Here is a 24,092-nt window from a genome sequence, read left to right on the forward strand (position 1 = left end):
AAAATTGTTATGACTCGCTTAACAATTATCCTTTAATAGCAATAACTGTCGTCGTTATGGAGACTTGGCGGGGTTTTTTTCCCCTGTGATTGCCTGCTTATTAAAAACTTTTGCCTACCTCTAGGCAAGTTTGGGGGGGGGGGGAGGAGGGCAAAAAAGCGGCTTGGTCCCGGAGGGCCGCGGTGCAGGGTGCGGGCAGCAGGAGCAGGGGCTGGCCGGGGCCCCGGCCGCGGCCGCGTCCTCCGCCCGCGCGGCTCCCCCCGCCCGCTCCCAGCGGCCGGTTTGCGCAGGCCCCCCGGCCTTGGCGTACCTCTCACCAGATTATATGTATAAATAACATATGTTCCTTCCTTTTCAGGGGCTGCTCCTGCCCCGCGGCGGCGCCCGCCCGCGCTGTGCCCATTGGCTGCGGCGCGGGGAGTGGCGGCGGCGGCGGCGCTGCGGGCCGGGCCGGGCCGAGCCGGGGCGGCCGCCGCCTCTCCGCTGGCCGCCATGCTGCTGGGCCCCGGGCGGCTGCTGCGCCGCGCGGCCGCGGCCCGCTCCGCCCGCGCCTACCGCGGCGACGCGGTGGCGGCCGTGGGCTCGCCGCCCGACGCCAGCTCCTCGCTGTACCAGGTAGGCCGGGCCGGGTGGGCCCGGCTGTCCGCGCCCGCGGGCCGCCCTGGGCAGGCCCCGGCGGTGGGGCGGGCGCGGCCGTTGGGGGGCGCAGGCCGGGCCGCGCCGCCCACCACCGCCGCCGGCCGCCATTTGCCGCCCTCGGCGTGGGAAGAGCGGGGCGTTGTTGTGGGGCGCTGCCGGCCGCGGGAGTTTCGCCGGTGACACCTGGCCCGCGAGTGGCGGCCTGAGGGCTGGTGCTCGTTTTATCGTTGTGTCTGCTCGCTCTTTTCTGCGGGAAAAGAGTAAAAATGAAAGAAGGGAAATGGGGTTGTTCCGAGTTAGGCGGCCACTGGGCAGTAACAGCTTCCCTGGGGTTCACGCTGAATCGGTCCTCGCTCAGCCTGCGTGCGGGGCGAGGTGTACGAAGCGGTGGCATCTTTGAAGTTTCCTAAAAGGAGTGCCAAATTCGGCGTGTTTCGTTCAGGTTGAGTTTGAAGGAACCAGCTGCATGGCCTCGAACCCTCCTCTGCCTCGCTGCGGCTGTGCCTTCCTGGCCTTGGTTTCTGGTGGCGCGTGGAACGGCCGCTCTCCCTGCGCTTGCAGCGGCGAGGCGCTGCTCCCACTCGTGACACGGAGGCAGGGCGCTAGTAGGTGGTTGAGGGTGTTGCCCAGTGATTTAAAAGTTGGAAACTACTTACCTGTGCTCGCAAATTTATTCCCGGGTTGAAGACGGGAGGAATGGTTTTACAGAGCCCGCTGGGCGCCTCCAGGGAGCGAGGGCACCAGCAGCAGCAGGAGGAGGACTCTCAGTCCCCTCTGTGAGAAGAAACCGCTGCTTCCCCGGAGAAGGCTGGGAAATTCCACCTGTTGCATTATGCTTGTACATGCTGGCGTAAATTGTTATTTTTATTTTTTTTGACGGGGCATTGTTAACGTCATCAGACTGAAAAGATTATCAAGTTGTGTTTGCAGTTAGGCTGAAGGAGCTATTCTGCTGGACATGGATAAAATCTGGTAGAAAGAGGGCATGCATTTGTTTTAAAATTTCTTCCAAAAGCAATAGCAGAGCAACAAACAGCAAGTGAACCAACAACATGTATTCTCTTTGAAATATTTCCTTTGCTTCTGTGTTTTGTTTTGCTTTGCAGAAACTTAAATTTTGGGGCAGAACTTAAGTGACTGAAACTTCAGTGTTTGTGTGTATGTGTATACGTGTATGTATATATATATACACAAATATATGCACACACACACACACACACCCCCCTCAAACCATAAACACTGAGTAATATTTTAATCTGTTTCCTCAGCTAAGCTGTCATTGGACTTTCCTTTGTGTATGTACCTTTAGATTTCAAAAGAAAAGCAAGGCTTGGCACCTTTTCGTAGAACATGTTTTTTACTTTTCTTAATGTGCAGGTATTTGGGCAGCAGTTTCCAATGGGATGTCAAAACAGGACAAGTTTGTCCAACCGTACTAGACAAGTCCACTTGCTTGGGTACGTCTGGTGTACGTCGTTCAAGCAGTAAGGTAGCTAATAGTGTTAGTATTTGGTAGAAATAGTTATAATTTATCGCGCACGGTAAATGTATGTAATGCTTTATAAACACACAAAGAGCTGCGGTGCCTGCTGTGAAGTACGTAACCATCTGAAATAAATGTAATACAGGGGATAATAGTGCAAACACAAGAAAGCATAACGATACAATGAAGGTCACACCTTCTTTAGCTGATGTTTGCTTTTCTGGCCATTAATTCAACTAAACAAGCTGTCCTTCGTAACGTACGCTGTCTTTCAAACCTGACAGGTAAAATTCTAATTTAAAAATGAATGAGTCAAAATTCTGGAAAATATAGCAGAATCTTTGTAAGGACTCCAGGCATTAGCTCTCACAGCCATTTTGCTCATGTAGCAATAACTCAATTAGCTCATGCAGTAACTATAGGATTAGACTGTTTTTTTTTTTTGCTTTTCGGATGGGCTTTACAGTTCCTAGATTTGCTTTACAGTTCCTACAGTTTTCTCATATTAACAGCAGAATTTCATAGAAAATACTGTTGTAAAGGCCAGTTTCCAGTAAGAACTTGCGTCGATTCACTTGTCGTCCTGGCGTTCTTTGATCAAAAGCCCACAAATGAGTGGTGACACTAACGCACTGGGCTTGGAGGGCAGCCTTTTCTGCGGGTGTTCAAATTCTACGATAAGATTTAAAAGCATCTTTATTCTTCCTTTGGAAAGTATAGTGATGTAGTGTTCTGATTAAAGACTTGAAAGATAAGATGTATAAATTAAGTGAATTTGAATGTAGGAAATTGAAGTAACTCATTTGGGTACGATATTTTTTATAGATGGTCTAAAAAAGTCTTCCATGATTTTTCATGTACATAGTCTCAATGGAAGAGAGGGACAGGAGCAGCCAAAGTAGCTACGCTGAGCTGGTAATTTAGAATCTAATAAAAAAACAACCATTTGGTTGCAATTGCTATGCCCTTTCTCACTTCTTCTGCCAGTGTTTTAACTGCATTTTCCCCAATTTTAAGGTGTTTTTTTTTTTTTTAAGTCTTATTACTGCATGAAAAGGATGAGTATATTTAGAGAAAACAGACTGGTTGAACAAGGAGAAAGAGTGAAAATTATATACAATACTGGGAAATAAATTAGCTAGACAAACTGAAAGCGTACGGAAGTCTTTTTTTTAATCACACATAAAATAACTTTGGGTGTGTAAACAATTTCAGTTGTTTAAAAATACAGAATTACAATGGCTGTTTTACAGTTCTTCATCGAAAAAAAGCTAACTTGTAAACAGACTCTGATGGACAAAATGCAGATTTTTGTTTCCTCAGTGGTGAATGTGCTTGTGTGGCTGGAGTCACTGCCTGAAGTCTCTCCAAGTAGCAGCAGAGTCAAGTTTGCAGATGTTGCTTGTTTTGTATTTGCTTTTTGGAATGCTGTGGGCAGAGGGGACAGTGCCAGTAGGCAACGGAAGTGTGGTTTCACAGGTTAGGAGAAAGAAAAACAGTTTTGGGGGTAGGTGCTGGAGCTGTGTTGAAGGTGGGACGGGGGGAGAAGGATTCAAATACCAGAAGGAATAAGGCTACAAGAAAAAATAATGTGGCAGATGCACTAATACAGCCTTAAAAGTGAGGGAAGAGATGTAGAGTTCTGGTGATTTCCCTTATTCTCAGTAGGTGGGAGGCTTAGGTGGCACCGCACATAAGGGAGATTTCATTAACAGATTGTGTCTTTGAACACATTAGGTGTTTGCTGGCCAACAGGTGGTAGGAAGTGCGCGAAAGTGCCGCCGGAGAGCAGTATTCCCGGCTGCCTTTGTTAGAATAGGCGAGCTTGTTCCCGAGAGCTGGTAACAGCAGCAGAGTTGAGCTTAGCGTTGCGCTATGTATCCTTGATCTTGCTGGAAGGACCTCTGAGTGATGGCCTTGTGTATCAGCTGTGTGTAGAAGCTGAGGACATTGTTAAGGAATGCATTTTCACCTTTCGGCAGGATATTTTTCATCTATTTGTAGCAACTACAAAGGGAGAGAAATTTATTCTTTCTGAAGTTGCAATATGCAGCTAAAATAGTTTGAATGTGAAGCACCTGTGTATGTGTTTTTCTTTTCCTCATCCTTTCCGTCTTGTTGCCCGTCTGTGACTGAGACAGAACTGAAAAAATTTAACTGCGGCACTCATTACTTCTAGGGAAAACTCTAACTTTGATCGTTCAAGTCTGAATACGAAGAGCTGCTAGATCGATTTTTCTAACATAAAAGCAGTCTTTGGTATCTCCTAAATGAGAAGTGATTAGACAAGGCAGTATGAATTTTTATACAGCAGCTAATACATTCCTTTACTGCAGTTACACTTTTTAAAGAGGTCACATAGTTATTAACATCTCTGAAAAGCCAAATTAAGCTTGGTAATATATTTTAATTTCTAGAAAGTAGTAAAAACTGCTGTAATGAGCACCTAGTATTGCATAAATCTGAGAGCAATGTTGAGCTCAGTAACGGATCACTCGTATGCAAAGCTGTAAGTGTTTTTGTTTTTGTGAGAGAGATACCGGCAAGAAGACCGCGCTTTTCTTTCTTCTTGAAAAGCTCTGTTTTATCTTTACGTTCCAAATAAGCGGTGAGAATATGAATATTGTTTGCAAACTTCTATTCGGTATAGCTCATTCATACAAGAGACATAGAAGCATTTAATTTGAATCCCCCTTTTTTTTTTTTTTTTTACAACATTGGATTAAAAAAGAAAGCAAACCTTATTGTAACCAAAAATTAACAAATCCTGAAAAGTAGCACTTTGACTCTGTAATGACTAAATTTAATCAATCAAAAATGAGATAAGAACAAGTCTTCTGCAGTCCTAATGCACTTAGAGTATTTATGAAGCTTGTTTATAAGCATGTTTGAGATGCTTGAGAAAAGACCATACACAGGTAGAAATGTTATTACTTTAAAGAACATACAGAACTGGGATTTAATAAGGTAAATTGAAATTTTGAAGAGAAAGAAATAATATACACTGTTTTAAGTGTTTTTTTTTTTTATTAAAACAGCATAATGTTATTGGATTAAAATTGAAACTTTTTTCCCCCCTGCTTAGGAAAACTATGAGCGAATGAAAGCACTAGTAACTGAACTCCAAGAGCAAGCAGAAAAAATAAAATTAGGTGAGTATGATGGTCCAGTTTTTAGAACATTTCTGTAAACTAGTCCCAAAATAGTACTTCTTTTCTTTTTTCTTATAGCTGTCTAAACAGTTCATTCAGTTACAACATAAGCTGGATTATAGTAGACAAACAAAATTTTTTGCTAATCCGTTTGAATCTAGATCTGATATCTTTCATCAGCTGAAAATCTTAAAGGGTATATGTTCAAGTTAATTTGGTTCAAAATGTAGTTTTTCTGATAACTCAGGTTTAACAAAAAACTAAGAAATATGTCCATAATATTGCTATTTATTGGATCTAAATCCAATCTACCATGGCACAACAGGTCCCTGCCCCTCCCCCCCAAAAATTTGCAGTCTGTAATAAATGACAACAGATGCATTACTGATGACAAGCACAAGAAACAGCTGAGATACTGCTAGTCTTCATGATTAGCAGTAATCACAGCATATCAGCAGTCACAGTCAAGTTTTTGTAGATGTTGTTGTAGAAGAGAAATTGGAGAGGAGGTTTCACATTAAACACCTCCAAGTCTATTTCACTGGTAGGGAGGCTGCTGCTCACAGTGGCCAGAATGGGGGCTGGTCTAGGGCAGAGTGAACTTCTCAGTCTTGAAAGAAAAACGTGTAATCGAATGGTTATAGGGCCTGGAGGGCAAGGAATTTGATTAGTGTGTGAAGAAGGGGGATGCAGAGAGATGACAAAAATTACAGGACAGAAAATGATTCTTGCAGGAGCACTCCAAGTGTAAATGATGAGGGCAAGACAGTATATGCCAAGGTCAGAGAAAATGATGTAGTAATCATGATGTGTGATGTTGAGAACTTGGATCAGAGTGATAGTTCTGTGGGTGGATATGAGAGGCTGTGTCTTAAGAAACTTGTACAGACAGAATTTGCAAGATTTAGACTGAGGCTGGTTATACAGACCTAATGAACAGGCTGAATCAAAAATAAACTGCCAACTTTCTGGCCTGTCTTAACACATGCAAAATGGTGGTGATGAACACAGTGATCAAGGAAGGGGGTAAGAGTTGGGCTTGAAAGGAAAGCTTAAAAGCTGTTTTAGAAATGCTTAGCTTACAAGGAAATCTAGAAGTCCCAGGAGAAATGTTAGCAAAGTAGCACCTTCTTTATTTTGGACAATGGAGACGATTTGAAAGTGAAAAGGTGGTTCAGTGATCTGTCTATGTATAGAGACACTGTTTGTGTAAGCTGTTGTCATTAAGAGGCCAAGAGGTGTCAACAAATCTTAAGTATTGAATAACACAAAACTCTAGAGAGCAAAAGATAGGATATAGGATTGCCTTGAATAAAGGGTTGAACTGAAGCAAAGATAAATATAACCTTGATATTAAATGCTGTATATCCTAACTGTGATGCTTACAGCTTTAGAGTAATTTAAGGAAGTGAATCCTGATCATGCTGGATCTTTCAGGTTTGGATTCAACATAGCTCTTTTGAACCAATTTTGAGGAAAGCGTGCTTTGTAGTTCTCATTATTGTGCTTTCCCCCATGTATGTTCTTGTTTTCAGCTGCTCTGTTCGCTGACAAAAAGTGGGGGATAGTTTCAGACAACTGTATTTATTAGAATCGTTACTTCAAGATTAGCTATAATGAATGAGGGGAAAAAATAGAGTAGATTCTGAAAAATGAGCTTTTACGTCAATATCTTAAATCTGTTTGAAGTGAAAACCGTTATTTATTAAATGTAGTATTAAGGTCCATACTTCAGTAACTGGGAAGTCATCAGTGTTTCCCTTCTAAGTTTTAATATACATGATTTATTTATCTATGTTCACAGTAAATCTAATGAATTACTCTTGTATCACAGGGGGTGGAGAAAAAGCCCGTAAGCTTCACACATCAAGAGGAAAGCTGTTACCCAGAGAGAGAATTGACAGGCTTATTGATCCAGGGTGGGTACTTTCTTTTTAAATAACACTTCAGATTCTCTTTTGCATGTAAGTAATGTAACAGTCTTGTTTTCTCTTTAGTTTCCATAAACACTGGCAAGTAACACCAGCTGAAGTTTTACAGATGTGTTGTTTGAAATGCTCATCTCTCTCTTTTTTTTTTTTTTTTTTAATGGTTTGTTTTTGAGATGTGAGATTCAGTAGCAGGCAAATACAAGGCTGAGTCCTTATTAAAATCCTGTCAAGATATTTCTCGTTATTCAGGTCTCCATTCTTGGAGTTCTCCCAGTTTGCAGGTTACCAGTTGTATGGTAAGGAAGAGGTACCAGCAGGAGGCATTATCACAGGGATTGGACGAATATCTGGGTGAGAGATACCAGTGATCTACATTTTTGATGATAGGAAAAGGAAGAAGGTATAATTCTATCTAGTTTCCAGTATTAAGCTGTTAGTCTTTTTAGTATTTCGCTTCTGAGACCTAAAAAAAGAATGAAGTTGCTATCTTAATTTAGTTTTAGCTAAGAAGAAGTGATAGTTCTGTTTTCTTTTCTTTTTTGTTAATTAATGTGTCCCATATTTAAGCAGAGCATCTCTATTAACATACATAGAGGTTCTGTGGTCTGATGAAGGAAGGAGATTGGTGCATCGGTAAAATAATTTTCAGAAGATAAGGTGATATACTAGACTAAGAATTAGGTTTGCTTGCTGAAAGTTCCACCAAGACTAATGTCAAAATTAGATACGGTGTTATACAGCATTACTTTAGGGAATTAAGGGACTGTGAAACAGGACGTCATAGTGCTCAGGCTGCTGTAATAACTTGTTTTTGAGGGAATGCAGGTGAGGAGGGCTTTTTCTTTCAGCATCTCAAAGGCTTCAAGGGTCCTAGGTTTGTTGAATTTTTTAAGCAACAATCATGTTTGTTTATTAGAATATATTTCTCTGTCATAAACTTGTTTTATTTTTAGGGTGGAATGCTTGATTGTTGCTAATGATGCAACTGTCAAAGGTGGTACCTATTATCCCATCACTGTTAAGAAACATTTACGTGCTCAAGAAATTGCAATGCAAAATCACCTCCCGTGTCTATATTTGGGTAAGTCCCATCGCAGAAACAGCAAATGTCTCATGCTAAGGGCAGCTCGGAATCTCTAGATAAAAGACTGCTTCTTATATGGGTGCTATTCAGACTGATGGATCCGCAGCTTTTACAGCCAAGTATGTATTTCATACGCGCACGTATTCAAATGCATTTTCATCAATGCTGCGTTACCTCTACAGATTAGTGGCAAATTTTACTGGAGGGCGCCCCTGGCTTCTCAGCAGTTCTTTTTCTGCACTGCTGTAAGCTGTCTGGGTTCTCAAAATAGGGATGTGGCTATGCTGCTGTATCACTTCATCCTTATTCCTTTCCCTTCCTCCTGCCGTGCATACACAATCCCTCCTATAGTCTCATCCAACCTTAATTCAAGGTATGATTTAAAAAAAAAAATTTTGTTTTTGATGGAGCATGTGGTTGTATGAAAGATCATACCAAAGGAATAAAAAAGGTCTCAAAGCCGAAAATCAACATTTTTTCACAATTTGAAGTGGATTTTCCTGAAGCAGCAACTTCAGTATTATTTTGTGTTTTGAGTCTTTGGAATCCATTTGAGTTTGTTGGTGTTTAGCCAAATCTTAGTACAAGTTTGTATGTGATACTTTTAATAAAGAAGAAGATAGAGTGCCAAATGGCCTTACTATGTTACAGGTAGTATTTTTTTTAGCCCAGTTTCTCAGGAAAGCAAGGGCTATCAGATCATGCTGCCTATATTTCAGTTTCAGCTCCCAGTCTAATAACTTTTGAACCCATTAACCAGTTGCAGCTGCATTTGAGATGTAGAGATGTCAGAGGCCATATATTCCTATGGGTTTTGTGTAAGTCAGCATCTAAGTAGAGGAGAAAGACCCTGTTACTATCTCCCCTAGAAAGAAAGGCAAGGAGGATTCAGCCCTCATCTGTCTGCTTGACTTGCTCAGCAGCTGAGAGGCATCAATCAGTTTGCTGGTCAGGACATTTGTACTAGCTCAACAATCGGCATAAATGGAGGTCCAAGGCGGCAGCAGCAGCATGTACAATCTCTTGCCCAGCTGGGAGGCCGAACATGCAAAGCATACCGAGAGAAGGATTAAGAGAAATATCAACTTGAAAGTTTTGATTGGGGCGATATGGAGACAGTGTGCGTGGGGGCTTTGTGGATGTGTCCTGACTGCAATGGAAAGCATCTTGGACACAAAGAGAGGGCTAGAGTTACTGTTTGTGGGTGTTAGTCATAAAAAACATAAGAAATTTAGCTTAGCTGTTTCCAAAATAATTGTGTATTTTAGTCTGAGTTATCAGCAAATTTTACCTGTTCAGACATCTCTTTTTTTTTTTAGTATATTATCACTGAGCAATTCTATGTGATTCTGACATTTTAAGATCTTATAGAATGAGGAACTATGGGACCTAGTTTGCCTCTGAAACAAAAGTTTAATTTTTTTATTCTACCTTTGAGATGAGTAGTCCTTGTGTACGTACTGCCTGTCACTCAAATCTGCTAAATTACTTTACCTTTGCAATTTCTGTATCTGAGCTTGTTTTGATTCCTTTCAGTTGTGTAATCAAGAGGGAATGCTTTATAGTTAGCACTTTGCTGAGCACGTAATTGTAACACCGTTTGAGCTGCTTCTTCCTTCAGTGGTCCCTGCCTAGGTGTTAGTTCTCTGATGTCAAAGCTTGATGCCATCTGTCAATGACAGCCAGTCAGTGGTGTGGGCGTTTTTTGTTTTCAGGGATTACCCATTTCACACCATGGACAGTGGTGACTAGGTATTATTTCAAGGCATCTTTAAAAAACAAAAAAAAAGAAAAAAGAAAAAGTTCTCCATGATTTCCTTCTGAAGGAACTGTCTGAGCCTGTCCTTGGGTCTTTTGCGATCTTGCATCATGAAGTGACAGCCTTCCTTAACAGTGAAGCTGTTATCAAATCTTCTGAGGCCTTCTGGTGCTCACCTGCACTCCCTTTTTTCTATAGATGTGAAATTTGACTGGAAATGCCATGTTTCAGCCAGAAATCCCTGTTAGGCATCCATTTCCTTTGTCAGGTGGCACTGCAATGCTAGGCTGCAGTGTAAGACAAGGCAGATGAAAAATCCCAGCAATCTCAAAGTTGTGAGTGAGAGCTTGTACTCTTAAGTCTCTTCAGAGCTGCATGTAGTAAATTACCAAATTCTTCTTCTTTTTTTTTTTTTTTGTGCAAATGTATGCTCCTGGATAGTAACTTCACTTATTTCTCTCCTTCCTCTGTACTCCCGAGAAGAACTTGTGGCCTTTCTCAGAAGGGCTGCTTGCATCCAGGACTCTGCCTATTTCTGATTTCTAACTTCTGCCATTCCATTTTATTAGAGTACCTGGTGAACAGTACCAGCAGCCATGCCATCAACCACCAAAGGAGTGTAAGGTCCCATTTTCTCAGCCATTAAATGATAGTCTTCCAGAACTCATATACTGAGAAACACATCCATCAAAAACTTGTCTTCCAACAAGTTTCCCCCCCCCCCCCTTTTTTTTTGGTGATGGCTGTCCTGATTTGTGTCACCTTGCTAGAACAAGAAGGGGAAAATCTACCTTGGTTTTCGGCTGTTGAGCTTGGGTATGTAAGAGTCTGTATTCTGGCTCAAACCAAATGTCCCTCTAGCCTAAGGTCCTGTTTTTTGTCAGCAACTGAATGTGGTTCTCTGGATGTTGCCCTAGTGCTTTTTTGGATGGTTCTGCAATCAGGTGGACTGATCTTGCCTTATTCTTTTTCTTAAGGTTCTTAGCCTCTTGGTCAAAGTAGGACAGTAAGTGTTAATGCTCTCAATTGTTTTGGCTTAATTGTGGCTATAATGGTATTGGTAATGCCTTCCTGTGTCAGTGACTGTCAGCCTGGCAGTCTCCACTACTCCTTGCAGACCCTAACACTTGATGCTTGAATCACCTTGAATTTATTACGATCCCTGTCACTTTATGGATGTGAGATGACTCTTGTTCATTCTCTGTGAAGAAACTCTTATCAGTAGCTGGGAAGATTTTGAGATGCACTTCCATGGCGTGAACAGTGTTCTTGATCTGGTGTTCCCACAGATCTGTTTCTGCCCTTCAAATTCATTTGCAGTTATCCTGGACTACCTGCTAGAACTAAAAGAGACTGGCATCCTCCTTACTTTAATCAGTTCATCTAGTTGCCAAAGTTGACACTGTGTTTAGGAGAGCGGTTCTCCAAGGTGGTGAGAAAGTATCCAAACCCTACTTCATGGTAAAGCTGAATGGCTTACTGGCTATAGTCATACAGCGTGAGAATGTACATATGGACTGTTATTTGTAGGTAGAAATTATTCATTGGGAACCAGAGTTCTCAGAGATGCGTGGTCTTTCTGTACATTCCCCTCCTGGTTTTGTGTTCTTGTTTGGAATCTTTTGACATGATATATTTTCATGATTTTGGGAGTGGAGAGGTAGCTGAAATTGGAGACCTAGAAGTCTAGGGCACAGCATGAGGTGAGGAAACGTATAAATGAAGCTTCTTTGAAGACTGTAAAGGTAAAAGGTCTTCCGTACGTCTGTATAATCAGAGTGTGAAAGTACGTATGCTACACATCTCGAAGACAGTTAATGGTAATTAGTGTCTCTCTATTTCGGAACTTGAGACGGGATCGCAATGGAAAAATTAAGTTAAAACTATGCATTGAAAGTGCTCTTAATTCAAATGTGTTTTGCAGCCTAAGATGAGTTTAGAAGTTTGCATAGGGAAGTACAACTGTATCTCTCAATGCATCTGCATTTATTTTCCATTAAGATGTTGGGGATGGATATTCGTTGCTTATATGGGGTTATTAATTTTATTTTTTCAAGCAGAATATCTTAATGTAACTAGATTCACGGCAATACACTTAGTGATAGCAAATGCTAGACACTTTAAATAACGTGCAAATGTTTTACTAAAAACTTAAATCTCTGAACAGTGTTATATACATATGTTAATATATTTGTATTCGATTTAGTTGATTCTGGAGGAGCCAATTTACCTCGGCAAGCAGAAGTATTTCCAGATCGAGATCATTTCGGTCGTATTTTTTATAATCAAGCAGTCATGTCCTCACAAGGAATTCCACAGGTAATTTGCTTTTATTTAAGAATGGAATGTACTAACTAGTTTTTGTGCCTGCTGCTTTTGTCTGGTTTCAAGTCTTGAACCTGTGCTTTACATTTTTGACAGCATGGAGTTGTGTTGACCTAGTGGCCCAGTCTGGGGATTGGATGCACTGTAAACACAATGAATGTCCACAAAATGTCATGATAATTTTGAAAAAGGTGTCTTCCTTCTTGGCCTTAGTGTTAAGGGTATGACCTTCCTGCTCCTATCTTGAAGTGGGAGAAAAGAGGAATAGACAGCATGATGTGTAGGGCCATGTGATGAAGCATTAGGAAATCTCTTGGAGCAGCTGATTATTCTGCATCAGTGCTGTAAAGGTGAGGACCCCTTTGATGATGGCTAGTAAATGAGACATACTTTTTGCTGAAAGGGGTGTGTGTGTGTGTGTATATATATATTTATATACCCATTTTATACACTAATGTACTGTTTGCTAAAACTACCCTGACAACGAGGTCATTTTCTAATGTATTAATGATGCATAGAATTGCTGTTAGTCACAGGTCCTGGATTTAGAAGTGTTTCTGTGTCATGGATATTTCGGGAGTCTGTTGGGGACAATTTTTTGATGCAGGTGCTAGGCTGGCCAGCAAGGGAGGTGTTCTGCTGGCTCTGCTACTAATGAGGAGTGTAGAACTAGTTGGGGATGTGATTGCTCGTAGCAGCCTTGGCTGCGGTGAAAATGGATGACGGAGCATAAGATCCTGGAGGGGATGAGGAAGGCAAGCACCAGAACGAAGACCCTGGACTTCAGCGGAGCAGTCTTTGGCTTGTTAAGGGAATTGTTAGGTGGATCTTGTGAGAGGCTGCCAGGGAGGGTGGAGGAGCCCAGGATCTTCACGGATAACCTCCTCCAAGCGCAGGAACGGCCTGATGTGCAGGAAATTGAGCAGACCACCAGAAGCTAGCTGCTTTCTAGCCAGTCAGCTCCTGGCCTCTCTGTATGATTACGTAGCTCTCTCATAGGGGGAGCTCTCTCTTGCTCCCCTTTGCAGGCTGAAGAGTTCTAGCTTACTTAACTGTTCCGCATGCAGAAGGTGTTCCATACGTTGTCTAAACCTTTTCCCAGTCTAACTATGTCTTTTTTGAGATGAAGGAGCTAGAATTTCCTGCAGTATTCGATATATGAGCCAATCATAGATTTATATAATAGCATAATGTTCTTCACCATTCTCTTTTCTGACTCTTTGCCAATAGTTCCTAACACTTATTTTGCTTTTTTTTTTTTTTTTTTTTTTTTTTTTTGGACTACTACTGAGCAATGAGCTAGTGTTCTCGCTGAATTGTTTATCTCAATTCCAAGAGCCTGCTCCTGGGTGAAGTTGTCAGCTTGGTGCTCCTTACTTTACATGGGCATGAAGGAAGTTGTCAGGATATTTCACCTGACCAGAAACATTGTTTTCAAATATTAGGCTTAGAAGTAGCTAATGGAACCTTGAGTGGAGTAAAGGTTTAGCTAACTTGTTTCTTCTGAATAACCTTATGGAAATATTTCACCACCAGGTTATTTTGGCATATTTGACTGTTGAACTCCTCCTGAATGTAAGGTAGAAATCAGATTTTGTTTTTTTCATTCTTAACTATACCTGTAGTTTAGAGAGACAGCTTGGCTAGAGCCATTTTCATTTGGATTCTCTGTGACAAGCTAGGCTTGGTTGAATCCCCTAGCCCGAAGGGAAAAAGTGGAAGCGAATACCCCCTTGCAGCGTGGAGGAGATGCACTAGTCAAGGGTACAGTATTCCATCCGATGCTTACTTAGCAGACATTGGCTTTGTTACGGTTTCTGAGGCAACTGCATTTGTGATATCCCTTTGGCACCTTTTGGTGGCATCTCTGTTAGACTTCAGGTCTGTAGCCATTTTTCCTCTTCTGAAGAATCCTGAAATCCACTGTCTCCGGACAAATCTAAGGCTGAAGACTCCCACCATGCACTCTATCTCTTTAATCTGGCATAGTATAGCTTCTGCAGTTCTTTTCTTTTCAGCAACAATGGTGGAGCAATTGTGGTGATTAGCTAGGTATTTTGATGCAAAGTACTGTTCAGCTGGAACAAAAATATGCAGGAGAAACATACTTATGAACTGTAAGCAGCTTATATGCTTGGCTAATTTACAATCTGCTCTTCCCCTGGAGTCACTGACAAGTCTAGGTTGTATTTCAGATTTATATGTATAAATGTAATTGGTCCCAGCATTTTTGTGGAGCAGCAAGTGAGTGTATTGTTGAAGCAGCTAGTCACATGGCTGTTGTGCTGAATGAACTTCAGGAGAAGTTTTAATGAACCTTGTTTTTACTGAAGACTCTAATCGCTACCTGGTACAGCAATGGTGATTTTAAATGTTGTGTCAGAGAAGAAAACGTAAACCCAATTTGCAGGACTGAAATAACTGAGTTAACGCAGGACCTTGTTAGAAAGTCGGTCCTAAAGTTATGTTGGTATTTTCCTGAATATTTTGAAAAAATATGCATTTATTTGTAAAGTTCTTCGTAAAGTTGAACTTCTTTTTATTTTGACTACCACATGGTATCACAGTAGAATAGCGCTGCAATTCTGTACAACCAAAAAGCAAAACGAAGGTAGGTAGGATTTACCTTTTAACAAAACATAGTTATATTTCTCTTTGGTTATGGCACTGACAAAAATTTAGTTTTCTTTGTTTGACTCTTGACATTTAATTTTTATAATGTATTTATGTAGAAGAGGGGAAAAAAAGTTTTGCTGAAGGGCTTACTTGATTTTAAAAAAGTGTTGTGAGTGTCTGTCTATTTATTTTATTTGAGGAATGTTTCATTCATTTCATTTCAAAAGGTGCTATAAGCATTTGTAAATGTGCTGATCGTTTTATCACCATGCGTTGTGGTGAATAGAATCGTCTTCCCTATCTGAGAAGATGTCGAGTTAGGAAATTATGCTCCCTCTAATTTTCATTCAGGTTAATTCTTCTGACAGGTGAGTTTGGATGTTGTTAGTTTTATATCTGCTGGTTGTGCAGCCTACCTGAATCAGCTTCAGTTTCATCAGCTCACCAGCCCTTTTGAATTCTGACCTTAAATTTTTTTTTTTTTTTCCAGTTACCTGTGCTGCTTTTAATTTCCCCCATCTGCTTTTGCCTGTGACTGATTTATTATACTCCTACTGCAGTTTTAAATTGCACTGATGCCTGCATGGCTGTGAATCAGAAAGCCATGATTAGCTTCCCGTTAACCACTTTTCAAGCTCTCTCACACTCATGTGTTGCATAGATACAATGGGTAATTGAGCGCTATGTGTAAAATACTGTTTCTGTGTATTCAGAAGTGTTGATTTTTATTGCTCTTTTAATTGTCTATGCAGTAATTCACTCAAAGAGTGAAGTTATTAAGTAGCACATTAGTATGAATGTTTGAGGTCATGCTTTTTGACCTCAGCATTTTGATATGTAATGTATATATTGGAAAAAGGTAACATCTAAATTAAAGTTTAAATACAAACGCATTTTTCAACATAAATCGGTAATTAAAGTTACCTCCTTTTTAGAGGCTTACATTGTGCTTTTACCTACCTGGTGATATCTATTAAATGCTCAAAAGACATATTATAGATTAATCTGTAAGAAGTGTGTGATTCTGAGTATACTTCAAGATACTGCAGACTGCTTACTAAAAAAAAACTATGTTTGATCTGATGATATCAGGTTAACAAATCTCATCTATTCCCGCTTCAGATACAGGTAATGTCGTTTGGACTTTATTCTGTGCCGCTCTTTGGTATTTCTGTGTGCTATTTTCTTTTAACAGCAAATTTTTATCATTTAAGACAGAAGGCTACTTGTTGTCACTTAAAAAAAAAATCTCCAAATAAAATTTTCACAAAATAACATTATTTTGGGTTTTAGACTTTTTTTTTTTTGTGGTTGTAAAAGAAAGCAAATTAGACAATTATTTTCTTATTGTCTGCCTCTTCCATGTGAATATTACATCTCAGCTGCTTTACAAGCTGCTTTGAAAGGATCATTGTTTCCTTGGAACAGCCCTCCTGAAGGAGAAGTTAAGAGAGGATTTCACTTGTATGATCATATGCTGCTCTGTCTGGGATCAAGTCAGTCCTGTATAAGTGTCACCAAAGAATTACTAGTTAAAATGTTCACTGGCTAGATGTTCATCTCACAGTTAGACATACGAGTCAAGCAGGTGTTATTCATGCTAAAGCCTATAGAGAGAGCAGCTAATGCGGTGATTATTAATTGGTCTGTTGAAGAACTGAAGTTACATTGTCCCTCAATTTGAGGAATTGCCTTCAAAGACTGTTGATGCTGATGAAATTGCACTAGTTAACATCGTCTGAGACAGCCTTTTCTTTGCAGAAATAGGTTGAGAAGGTCTAAAAGCATAAATACTCAGAGCAACCTCTAGGTTTCAACCTCCTACAGTTTAGTAGTAATGCAGTTTTCCAAGAAGAATATGTAGACCTCTAAATATTTTACATATATAGCTCATGGTACATCATATGTGAACCCTCTTTGTGCAGGGTGGTCTGAAGACCATAGGTTGAAGATGGATGCAAAGTAGAGAGATTCTGTGGTGTGGGTTTTTTGTTATTTGTTTGTTTTTTCCCCAGTGCTACTCCAGAAAGTGTATTGAAATCACTATGATAGGTAACAGTTGGTCTGTGCATTTCAATTTTAAAAAGTTGGGCAGCTTATTAACTTGTGTTACTGTTTTCCTTATAGATAGCAGTAGTGATGGGATCCTGTACGGCAGGAGGAGCATACGTACCTGCAATGGCAGATGAAAGTATTATTGTTGGCAAACAGGGAACAATATTCTTGGGAGGGCCACCGTTGGTAAGCCTACAAAGATTTTTAGTAACATAGCCAAAAAACCCCTTTGCATTAGTAGCAATTGTATAACTTAAATCTTCAGACTTCTTTGTGAGTTCTTTTCAAATGTTCTGTGGGTTATTTTGCCTTTTTAAAATGTATCTGAACGTTGATGTCCTAAATGAATGTTTTTCTATCTGTTATAAAGGTACCTGTATAAATTAGACTTTGTTAAATTTTTTTAATAATACTGATACAGATTAATACTTTTAGAATGATGAGTACATTCTAAATGGTAAAAATGCCTGCTATATTCAACTATTTTATATGGTCTCTCATGGTATGACTTAAAATAGAAAATAATTACAGGTGTGTATACCGTATCTCAGAGTCTAGATCAGAGAACTTAAGCAGCATGGCTAACCTATATTTTAAGTCAGTTTACAGCCAAGGAAGACATGCTAATGATGGAGTGTGTCGTGTTTTCCTTACTTTCTTAGGAAAATGCTTAGAAGGCAAATTGACCGGAAGAATTTCCATGAGTTAAAACTCGCTTTGTAGTGGAATACATGGTGGAGTTTGTGACTGTGCAAAATATTGCAGCAAGAGATGGCTTTAAAATTATAGTGGTTTGGCTCTGTCAGGAAAGGGAATGTTTCTGAGTGGGTTTTATTTTTTTAGAAAAATAGAGCTATACTACTTTGTGGTCCAGCCTAGACACAGCTTAATACCAAAACAAACAATAATCTTTGCTGACAAAGCGAAGATTACTTAAAGATTACTTATAAATTGTACTTAACGTGAGCTTTACCAGAAAAAAAGACATTCCAGTAGTAAACGTTACATCAGTGCTAGAGATGACAGGTAAGAGGGCAGTGAGTGGAACTTTTCTAGTCTAGATGAAGGTTGGCTGGATAAACTTGCTGCTGCTTTGAAAGAGTGAAATATATTGTATCACTGAACAAACTGGTCTGAGGCAGCACTTTGGCTCTGTTTTGGTTACAGTGTTTGGGAACAATGCGGGTGCTTCCTTTGCCAAAGCCAAGTGAAATTAAATGTCTGAAAGTACTTGCAGCTTTCATATGCATAAATGGAGAAATTACTTCATAACAGTATTGTTGATGAGGCTGTTGCTCTTGCTCAGTTTCCATAGCGCGAGAGGAGGGGGAGCCTGCTGGAGGAATTTACTTCTTTCCACCACTTAAGTTACTGAGGAAATGTTGTAGGTCATTGCTCCATGAACTATGGGAAAACAGGCACTGACAGAGTTTTTGACTGATTTTTAAGGCATGATTATGTTAATTTGCTTAAAAGCCTGAAGAGCTTATCCCATGATGTCGTTCTGTGTTTACCTGTATAACGCTGTTCTCATTTCTACAGTTAATTTTTGCAGTTAATTCTTTTACTTCCCTTTAATTTTGTTCTTCTGTATTGTCTTGATGCTGAAAGTGGATTCAGCTTTTTATACACTTTTTGGCAAAGTTCTGTGCATAGGTGAGTTTTAATTATTGTGCAGTTCTTAAAAAAAAAAGTGTATTATTCAAACATATTCTTCTGTGGCTGATAAATCATAATTACACTTCCAGAACTTCTTAAATAAATTCAGAATGTGGTTTCCTTGACGTAAGGAAAACAAGTGGTGGTGGGGTAACCACAAGTACAAGCTCACTTCATTGTCTACCTCAGTTGAATAATGCATTTAGCTTGAGGTATTTTGTTTCATGCAGCCTTCCAAGCTAGCAAAAAGAACAAAGTAATCAGCAAAAGCAGATCAATAGCAACTGCTCATTGACGAAACTATGCCATTTAATGCTAATTGATTTACTGCTCATTTCCTGTTAGAATTTCTCTGGCACTAATTGTTTCCAATGTCTTACCTGAGTCTCTGTTTCTGTTTAGATTGTATTAGTTTTGTTCAGCTCATTGTTTGAAGGTAAACAAATCCTCCTTCAAAATTAAGTATTTTTCTGTAGATCTATCACTGTAATTTAGAAGAATCTTAGAAATGTCTTTGTGAAAAGTGACATAAATATGAACAAAAATATTAGTTAAGAATAGTAGCATTAGTTGAGTCAGTAACATTAGGTGACTCATATATCTTTTTAGTGAGGCAAGAAGATTAGTAGGATGAAAGAAATAGACTTTTACATTTGACTGCTAAAGGTTTGGTTATCTCGTTGTGAATACGTGCCATAGATGCAGACATACCTGAGTTGTCTCAGTGCAAAGCCCTTGTAGGTCCAGCACAGTTCGTTAGCTTAGACCCAGTTGCTACTGGGTCTATAAAGTGGCAGTACTGCCTCCAGGCCTTGCTCAAGTTAGAGTAATTTGTTGCAGAAGCTCAGCTAGTAAATCTGAAAATCTGAGGAAGCTCATCTCTTCCGATAGTGTGTTTCCACTGGTGAGAGAGTGCTGATGTGGTGCACCTTGAGTGATTCTGCTTGGAGCTAAGACAGCACTATAAAGGTACATCAAGACCCAGGCGGACTCCTGTGAGACTCCTTGGGTGGGCCTGCACTGACCTGTTCAGTAATGTGTTCTGGGAGAGCTTACTCGAAGCCGGTTTCTCTCAAGCTCCAGCATGGAGCAAGTACAAATTAGGACTGGTAGAACGCAGTGCTACCTAGCAAGTTGGCTAGGAAGCTGGAAAGAAGGAATCGTGCTCGCTCGTTCTAAGAGGAGAATAATCTAACATTGCGAGGGAATTGAAGTTTTACGTGTCTATCACTTGAGATGTAGAAGTTGTGCAGGAGACTCTTGCCAGGATAGACAGCTGAAAAAAGGTGTCCTGAATTAAGTCTCGGAGAGAATTTGGCTAGGCAAGTCAATGACGGCAAGGATACTGCAGCGTCAGAAATGAAGAAAGCTTTTTGCTGCTTCCAGAAGAAGATTCCTGAATCTTACAACTATCCTCCAATTTCATCTGTTCCTTAGCAACCTGCCGATGTAATGATCTTTATCTTTGTGTGTATAGATCAAACTTTAATATGTCTCTACCTGTCAGCGTTCTGTTTAGTAGAGCTTCTCGTATTTTCACTCAAAATATTTTGCTTGCCTTTCTCTAAGCATCAAAATTAGTTTGAACTCCCATAGAAACATCCATTCCCTGTTGTAGCAGATATTGTAGCATTATTGTGTATGCTCTGTTCCCCAAAACATCCTTGCTGAAGAAAATTGGTCTGGGTTTTACTGTTCAGCTGCCTAAAACCAACCAAACAAAGGAAACAAACAAAAAAACCTGATGCTAGATAGAATCAGTCTTGAGATGTGTGCATACTAAAGAAGTGTAATGCACATACATTCCAGAGTCTAAAGTGCAAGTTTCCTCATTGCTCCTTTTAGAAAGACTTTATGAGCAGATAGATTTCACCATGGTAGAAATACTAGGAGGAGAAGTGTTGCCGCAGTAGTAGTAACGTCGCAAGGACGTTCCTCTGCGCGCTCTCAAACTGAGGAATAGACATCCCCACCCTTGGCAATGCTGCTTGGGAGCTCAGGATGCCCTGTTGACCTGTAGGCCTCTCAGCCGTACCATCCTCTCTTAACTTATACCATTGCTCTACAAACTGATGAAGTATGTATGGACTAGATAAATAGACAGCTAGGTGGACTGAAAACTGGCTGAACTGTTGTGCTCAAAGGGGAACTGTTGTGATCAGCAGCATGAAGAGCAGCTGGAGGCCAGTCACTGGTGGTGTCTGGGGGTTGATGCTGGGGCCATTTCTGTTTAACATCTTCATTAATGACCTGGATGATGGGACAGAGCGCGTCCTCAGCAAGTTTGCAGACAATGCAAACGTGGGAGGAGTGGCTGATACACCAGATAGCCGTGCTGCCATTCAGAGGAACCTCAACAGGCTGGGGGTATGAGTAGACAGGCATCTCATGAAGTTCAGCAAAGGGAAATGCAAATCCCTGCGTATGGGGAGGAATAGCCCCAGTCACCAGTACAGGTTGGGGGTTGTCTGACTGGAGAGCAGCTTTGCAGAAAAGGACCTGGACGTCCTGGTGGGCAACAAGCTGAACGTGAGCCAGCAATGTGCCCTTGCGGTAAAGAAGGCCAGCTGCCTCCTGGGTTGCATTAGGAAGAGTGACACCAGCAGGCTGAGGGAGCTGATCTTTCCCCTGTACTCAGCACTGGTGAGGTCGTGTCTGCAGTGCTCTGTCTGGTGCTGGGCTCCCCAGTACAACAGAGATGTGGGTCTGTTGGAGTGAGTACAGTGAAGGGCCACAAAGATGACTGAGGGACTGGAGTGTCTGACATACGGAGAGATGCTGAGAGAGTGCAGCTGTTCCGCTTGGTGAAGAGAAAGCTCAGGAGGGATCTGATCAGTGCATGTAAATACCTGGGGTGGGTGAAGAAGATGGAGCTGCACTCTTCTCAGTGGTACGCCATGGCAGGACAAGAGGCAGTGGTTCAAAAAATGCTTCAAAAATGTTTGCCATGCAGTAAATGATACTGCTTTATTTTAAGAAGAAATCCAGTCACTTAAATTATCCTGTCAGATTTAAGATTTGACAGCTCTAAGATTTGCATCATGCATTCCAGTTATTTTTGTGGAGACATCCTACTTGATCCAAATAGTTGTATGTCATGAGTGCACTCTTTTTAGAAAATGCTTCTTATTAAATTATTGTGGGTGTAATGGAAGACTTAGGAAATTGAGACTGATACAGATTGTTTTATGGTGAAGAAGTTAAAATTTGTAAAAGAAGAGTTTATGTGGAGAAAGCAGAGCAGACTTACAAGAATGCTAAGTTTATATTGTTTTTTTTTTTTCATTTGAAACAATGCAGCGGCGTATCATGCATGAATTGCCTTGTTAATTTTGTTGAAATAAAAAAAAGAGGAGTATATATTTTTATGACAGTAGTCAGTTAACCCATTTAAAACACCTTTTTGTGAAAATGCATTTTTGTAAATATCAAGGTTGGATGGATATGTACACACACATAACACATACATACAAACATAGCAGTGAATGGAAAATATTTCTGAATAAAAGCGACCTGAAAATAGTAGATAGTAAAGATATAAAGACAATGATTTAAGCATTTTTGGAACGATTATGTGTTTCCACACTATGAACGCTATGAGGGAGAGTAACTGAAGAAGTCTTATTAAAGAACAAACGTTTTGCAAATAACTTTTCTATTACTATTGCTAAGCCTGTAGAAGTAGTAATGCAAGACAAGTGCCAAATCTAATCCTTGTCTGTCTTTTTTGGTTGTAGGTGAAAGCAGCAACAGGTGAAGAGGTATCAGCAGAGGATCTTGGAGGGGCTGATCTTCACTGCAGGTTCAAAAAAATTTTTTTCCGCAGAGTTGTTTTTTTTCCCCCCCGTTTAGATTTTAGTTGGGCTTAAAAGAAAGATTTTCTATATCAAAATCTGGTACTGGTGAATCGCTTTGTCATTAGTGTGGTGTAGTTAGTGTGTTATCTGAATTAGGATTTTTTCTTTTCATTCCTTTAAAATACTTAAGCGTCTACCTAATGTAATACAGTATCATGTACAATACAGAGGACTTTTCTATACTATTTAATGCTGATTGTTATTAGAATAATAAATTTCGAGAAAGATGATATATTTTTGCAGATTGTGTCTTTCTTACTGTCAAATGGAACTTAACCGCAAGCAAAATCAAAAGTGCCTATGATTTTTCTAAGAGAATATTTCTTATCTATGTGAAGATCCCTACATGCTTTTTACAAATTAAAACAATATTAAACAAATTTAGGAATTACTGTAGAAAAAATGTTTAGTGTGTTCTTTAATTTACTGAAGTGACTAAAGAATTATTTTTCAGGGCAGTTCATGATATTGTTGTAAACATATGTTTTTCTTTATAATTTCAAATGAAATTTAATTTCTGTTTGAACAATGCTTGGCATCTTTTAAATTGTCGTTTTGATTTTTGACTTCCTAGAGTTGCTATTTTGCCTTATTTCTGCTAACTTGAGTGACCTGTTTAAAAGAAAAGTTCAGATGTGTGGTTGTTGTTAAAGTAATTTCATAACTTAACATGGAGAGCTGTGTTTCAGCATTCTTTTTTTAAATAGATAGGCTTAAAAGTCTTTAAAAACTTTCATTTTCGTTTTTGTATAATTTTTTTATATTGTTTTTAAATCTTGATGTTCATGTTATTATTTGTGTACAGAAAATCTGGTGTAACAGATCATTATGCTTTGGATGACAGTCATGCACTTCATCTAGCTAGGAAAGCTGTAAGAAGTTTAAATCGACAAAAGAAAGTAGATGTAAGTTTATAGAATGTTTTCCTGAACACAATGTATTTTTAAATTAGAAATGCTCTTTTTTTTTCCTGATTTATACAACGTATATTTTGTCTCTGACTTTAGACACTTGAGAAACGGAAGTTATGGTTCCTCTTCTTAAAGTTGTGGTTAAAACTTTAAGTTCTGCAATTATATTCCTACTGTAGTTATTCCTAAGAAATTGACTGGGACTACATGCAAGAGTAAAGCAAGCAGGATAATCAGAACCACACTTTAGAACCACAGAACCACACTTGAGGATGAACCAAATCTTGCAAGGTCTTTAATTTAATTTTAAGCCCAACTAGTCATTCCTGTTGACTTAACATTAGTTATGTGCTGAAGCATCTTTTTGAATATGAATTTTCTACAATTATTAACAAAAGATGGAGAACGGTGGGGATACGGCTAAGCCATGTCATTGTCATAGCTCAGGTTCATAAAGTATTGTGTTGATTTAAAAGTTTATATTAGAAAACAAGATGAATAGTATATAGCGGAGGAATTGTCTTAACTTATTCTGGGGAGAGATATGAAAGGCTGAATTGAGGAATAAAGCTCAGTAGCCGAAGGAAGGCACGATGTTGCGTTTAATGGCATGGCAAAAGT

General features: G+C 39.8%; 1 protein-coding gene across 3 annotated transcripts in view; it reads left to right on the forward strand.

The window, feature by feature from the left end:
- The first annotated feature begins 492 nt into the window (after window positions 1–492).
- Window positions 493–24,092, forward strand: part of LOC104152980 (methylcrotonyl-CoA carboxylase subunit 2) — a 38,938-nt gene continuing 15,338 nt past the window's right edge. The window contains exons 1-9 of one of the 3 annotated variants that reach the window (XM_068925444.1): window positions 493–615; window positions 5,208–5,274; window positions 7,109–7,193; window positions 7,455–7,556; window positions 8,159–8,286; window positions 12,255–12,367; window positions 17,117–17,230; window positions 22,441–22,505; window positions 23,366–23,465. In XM_068925444.1, coding sequence (XP_068781545.1) covers window positions 493–615; window positions 5,208–5,274; window positions 7,109–7,193; window positions 7,455–7,556; window positions 8,159–8,286; window positions 12,255–12,367; window positions 17,117–17,230; window positions 22,441–22,505; window positions 23,366–23,465 — 897 coding nt within the window. Of the gene's footprint in view, window positions 616–1,993; window positions 2,129–5,207; window positions 5,275–7,108; window positions 7,194–7,454; window positions 7,557–8,158; window positions 8,287–12,254; window positions 12,368–17,116; window positions 17,231–22,440; window positions 22,506–23,365; window positions 23,466–24,092 lie in introns of those variants that run through there. The other 2 variants (XM_068925445.1, XM_068925446.1) reach the window with 2 other exon arrangements.

This window comes from Struthio camelus, chromosome W, assembly GCF_040807025.1.
Source record: "Struthio camelus isolate bStrCam1 chromosome W, bStrCam1.hap1, whole genome shotgun sequence".
In the NCBI taxonomy this organism is placed as follows: Eukaryota; Metazoa; Chordata; class Aves; order Struthioniformes; family Struthionidae; genus Struthio; species Struthio camelus.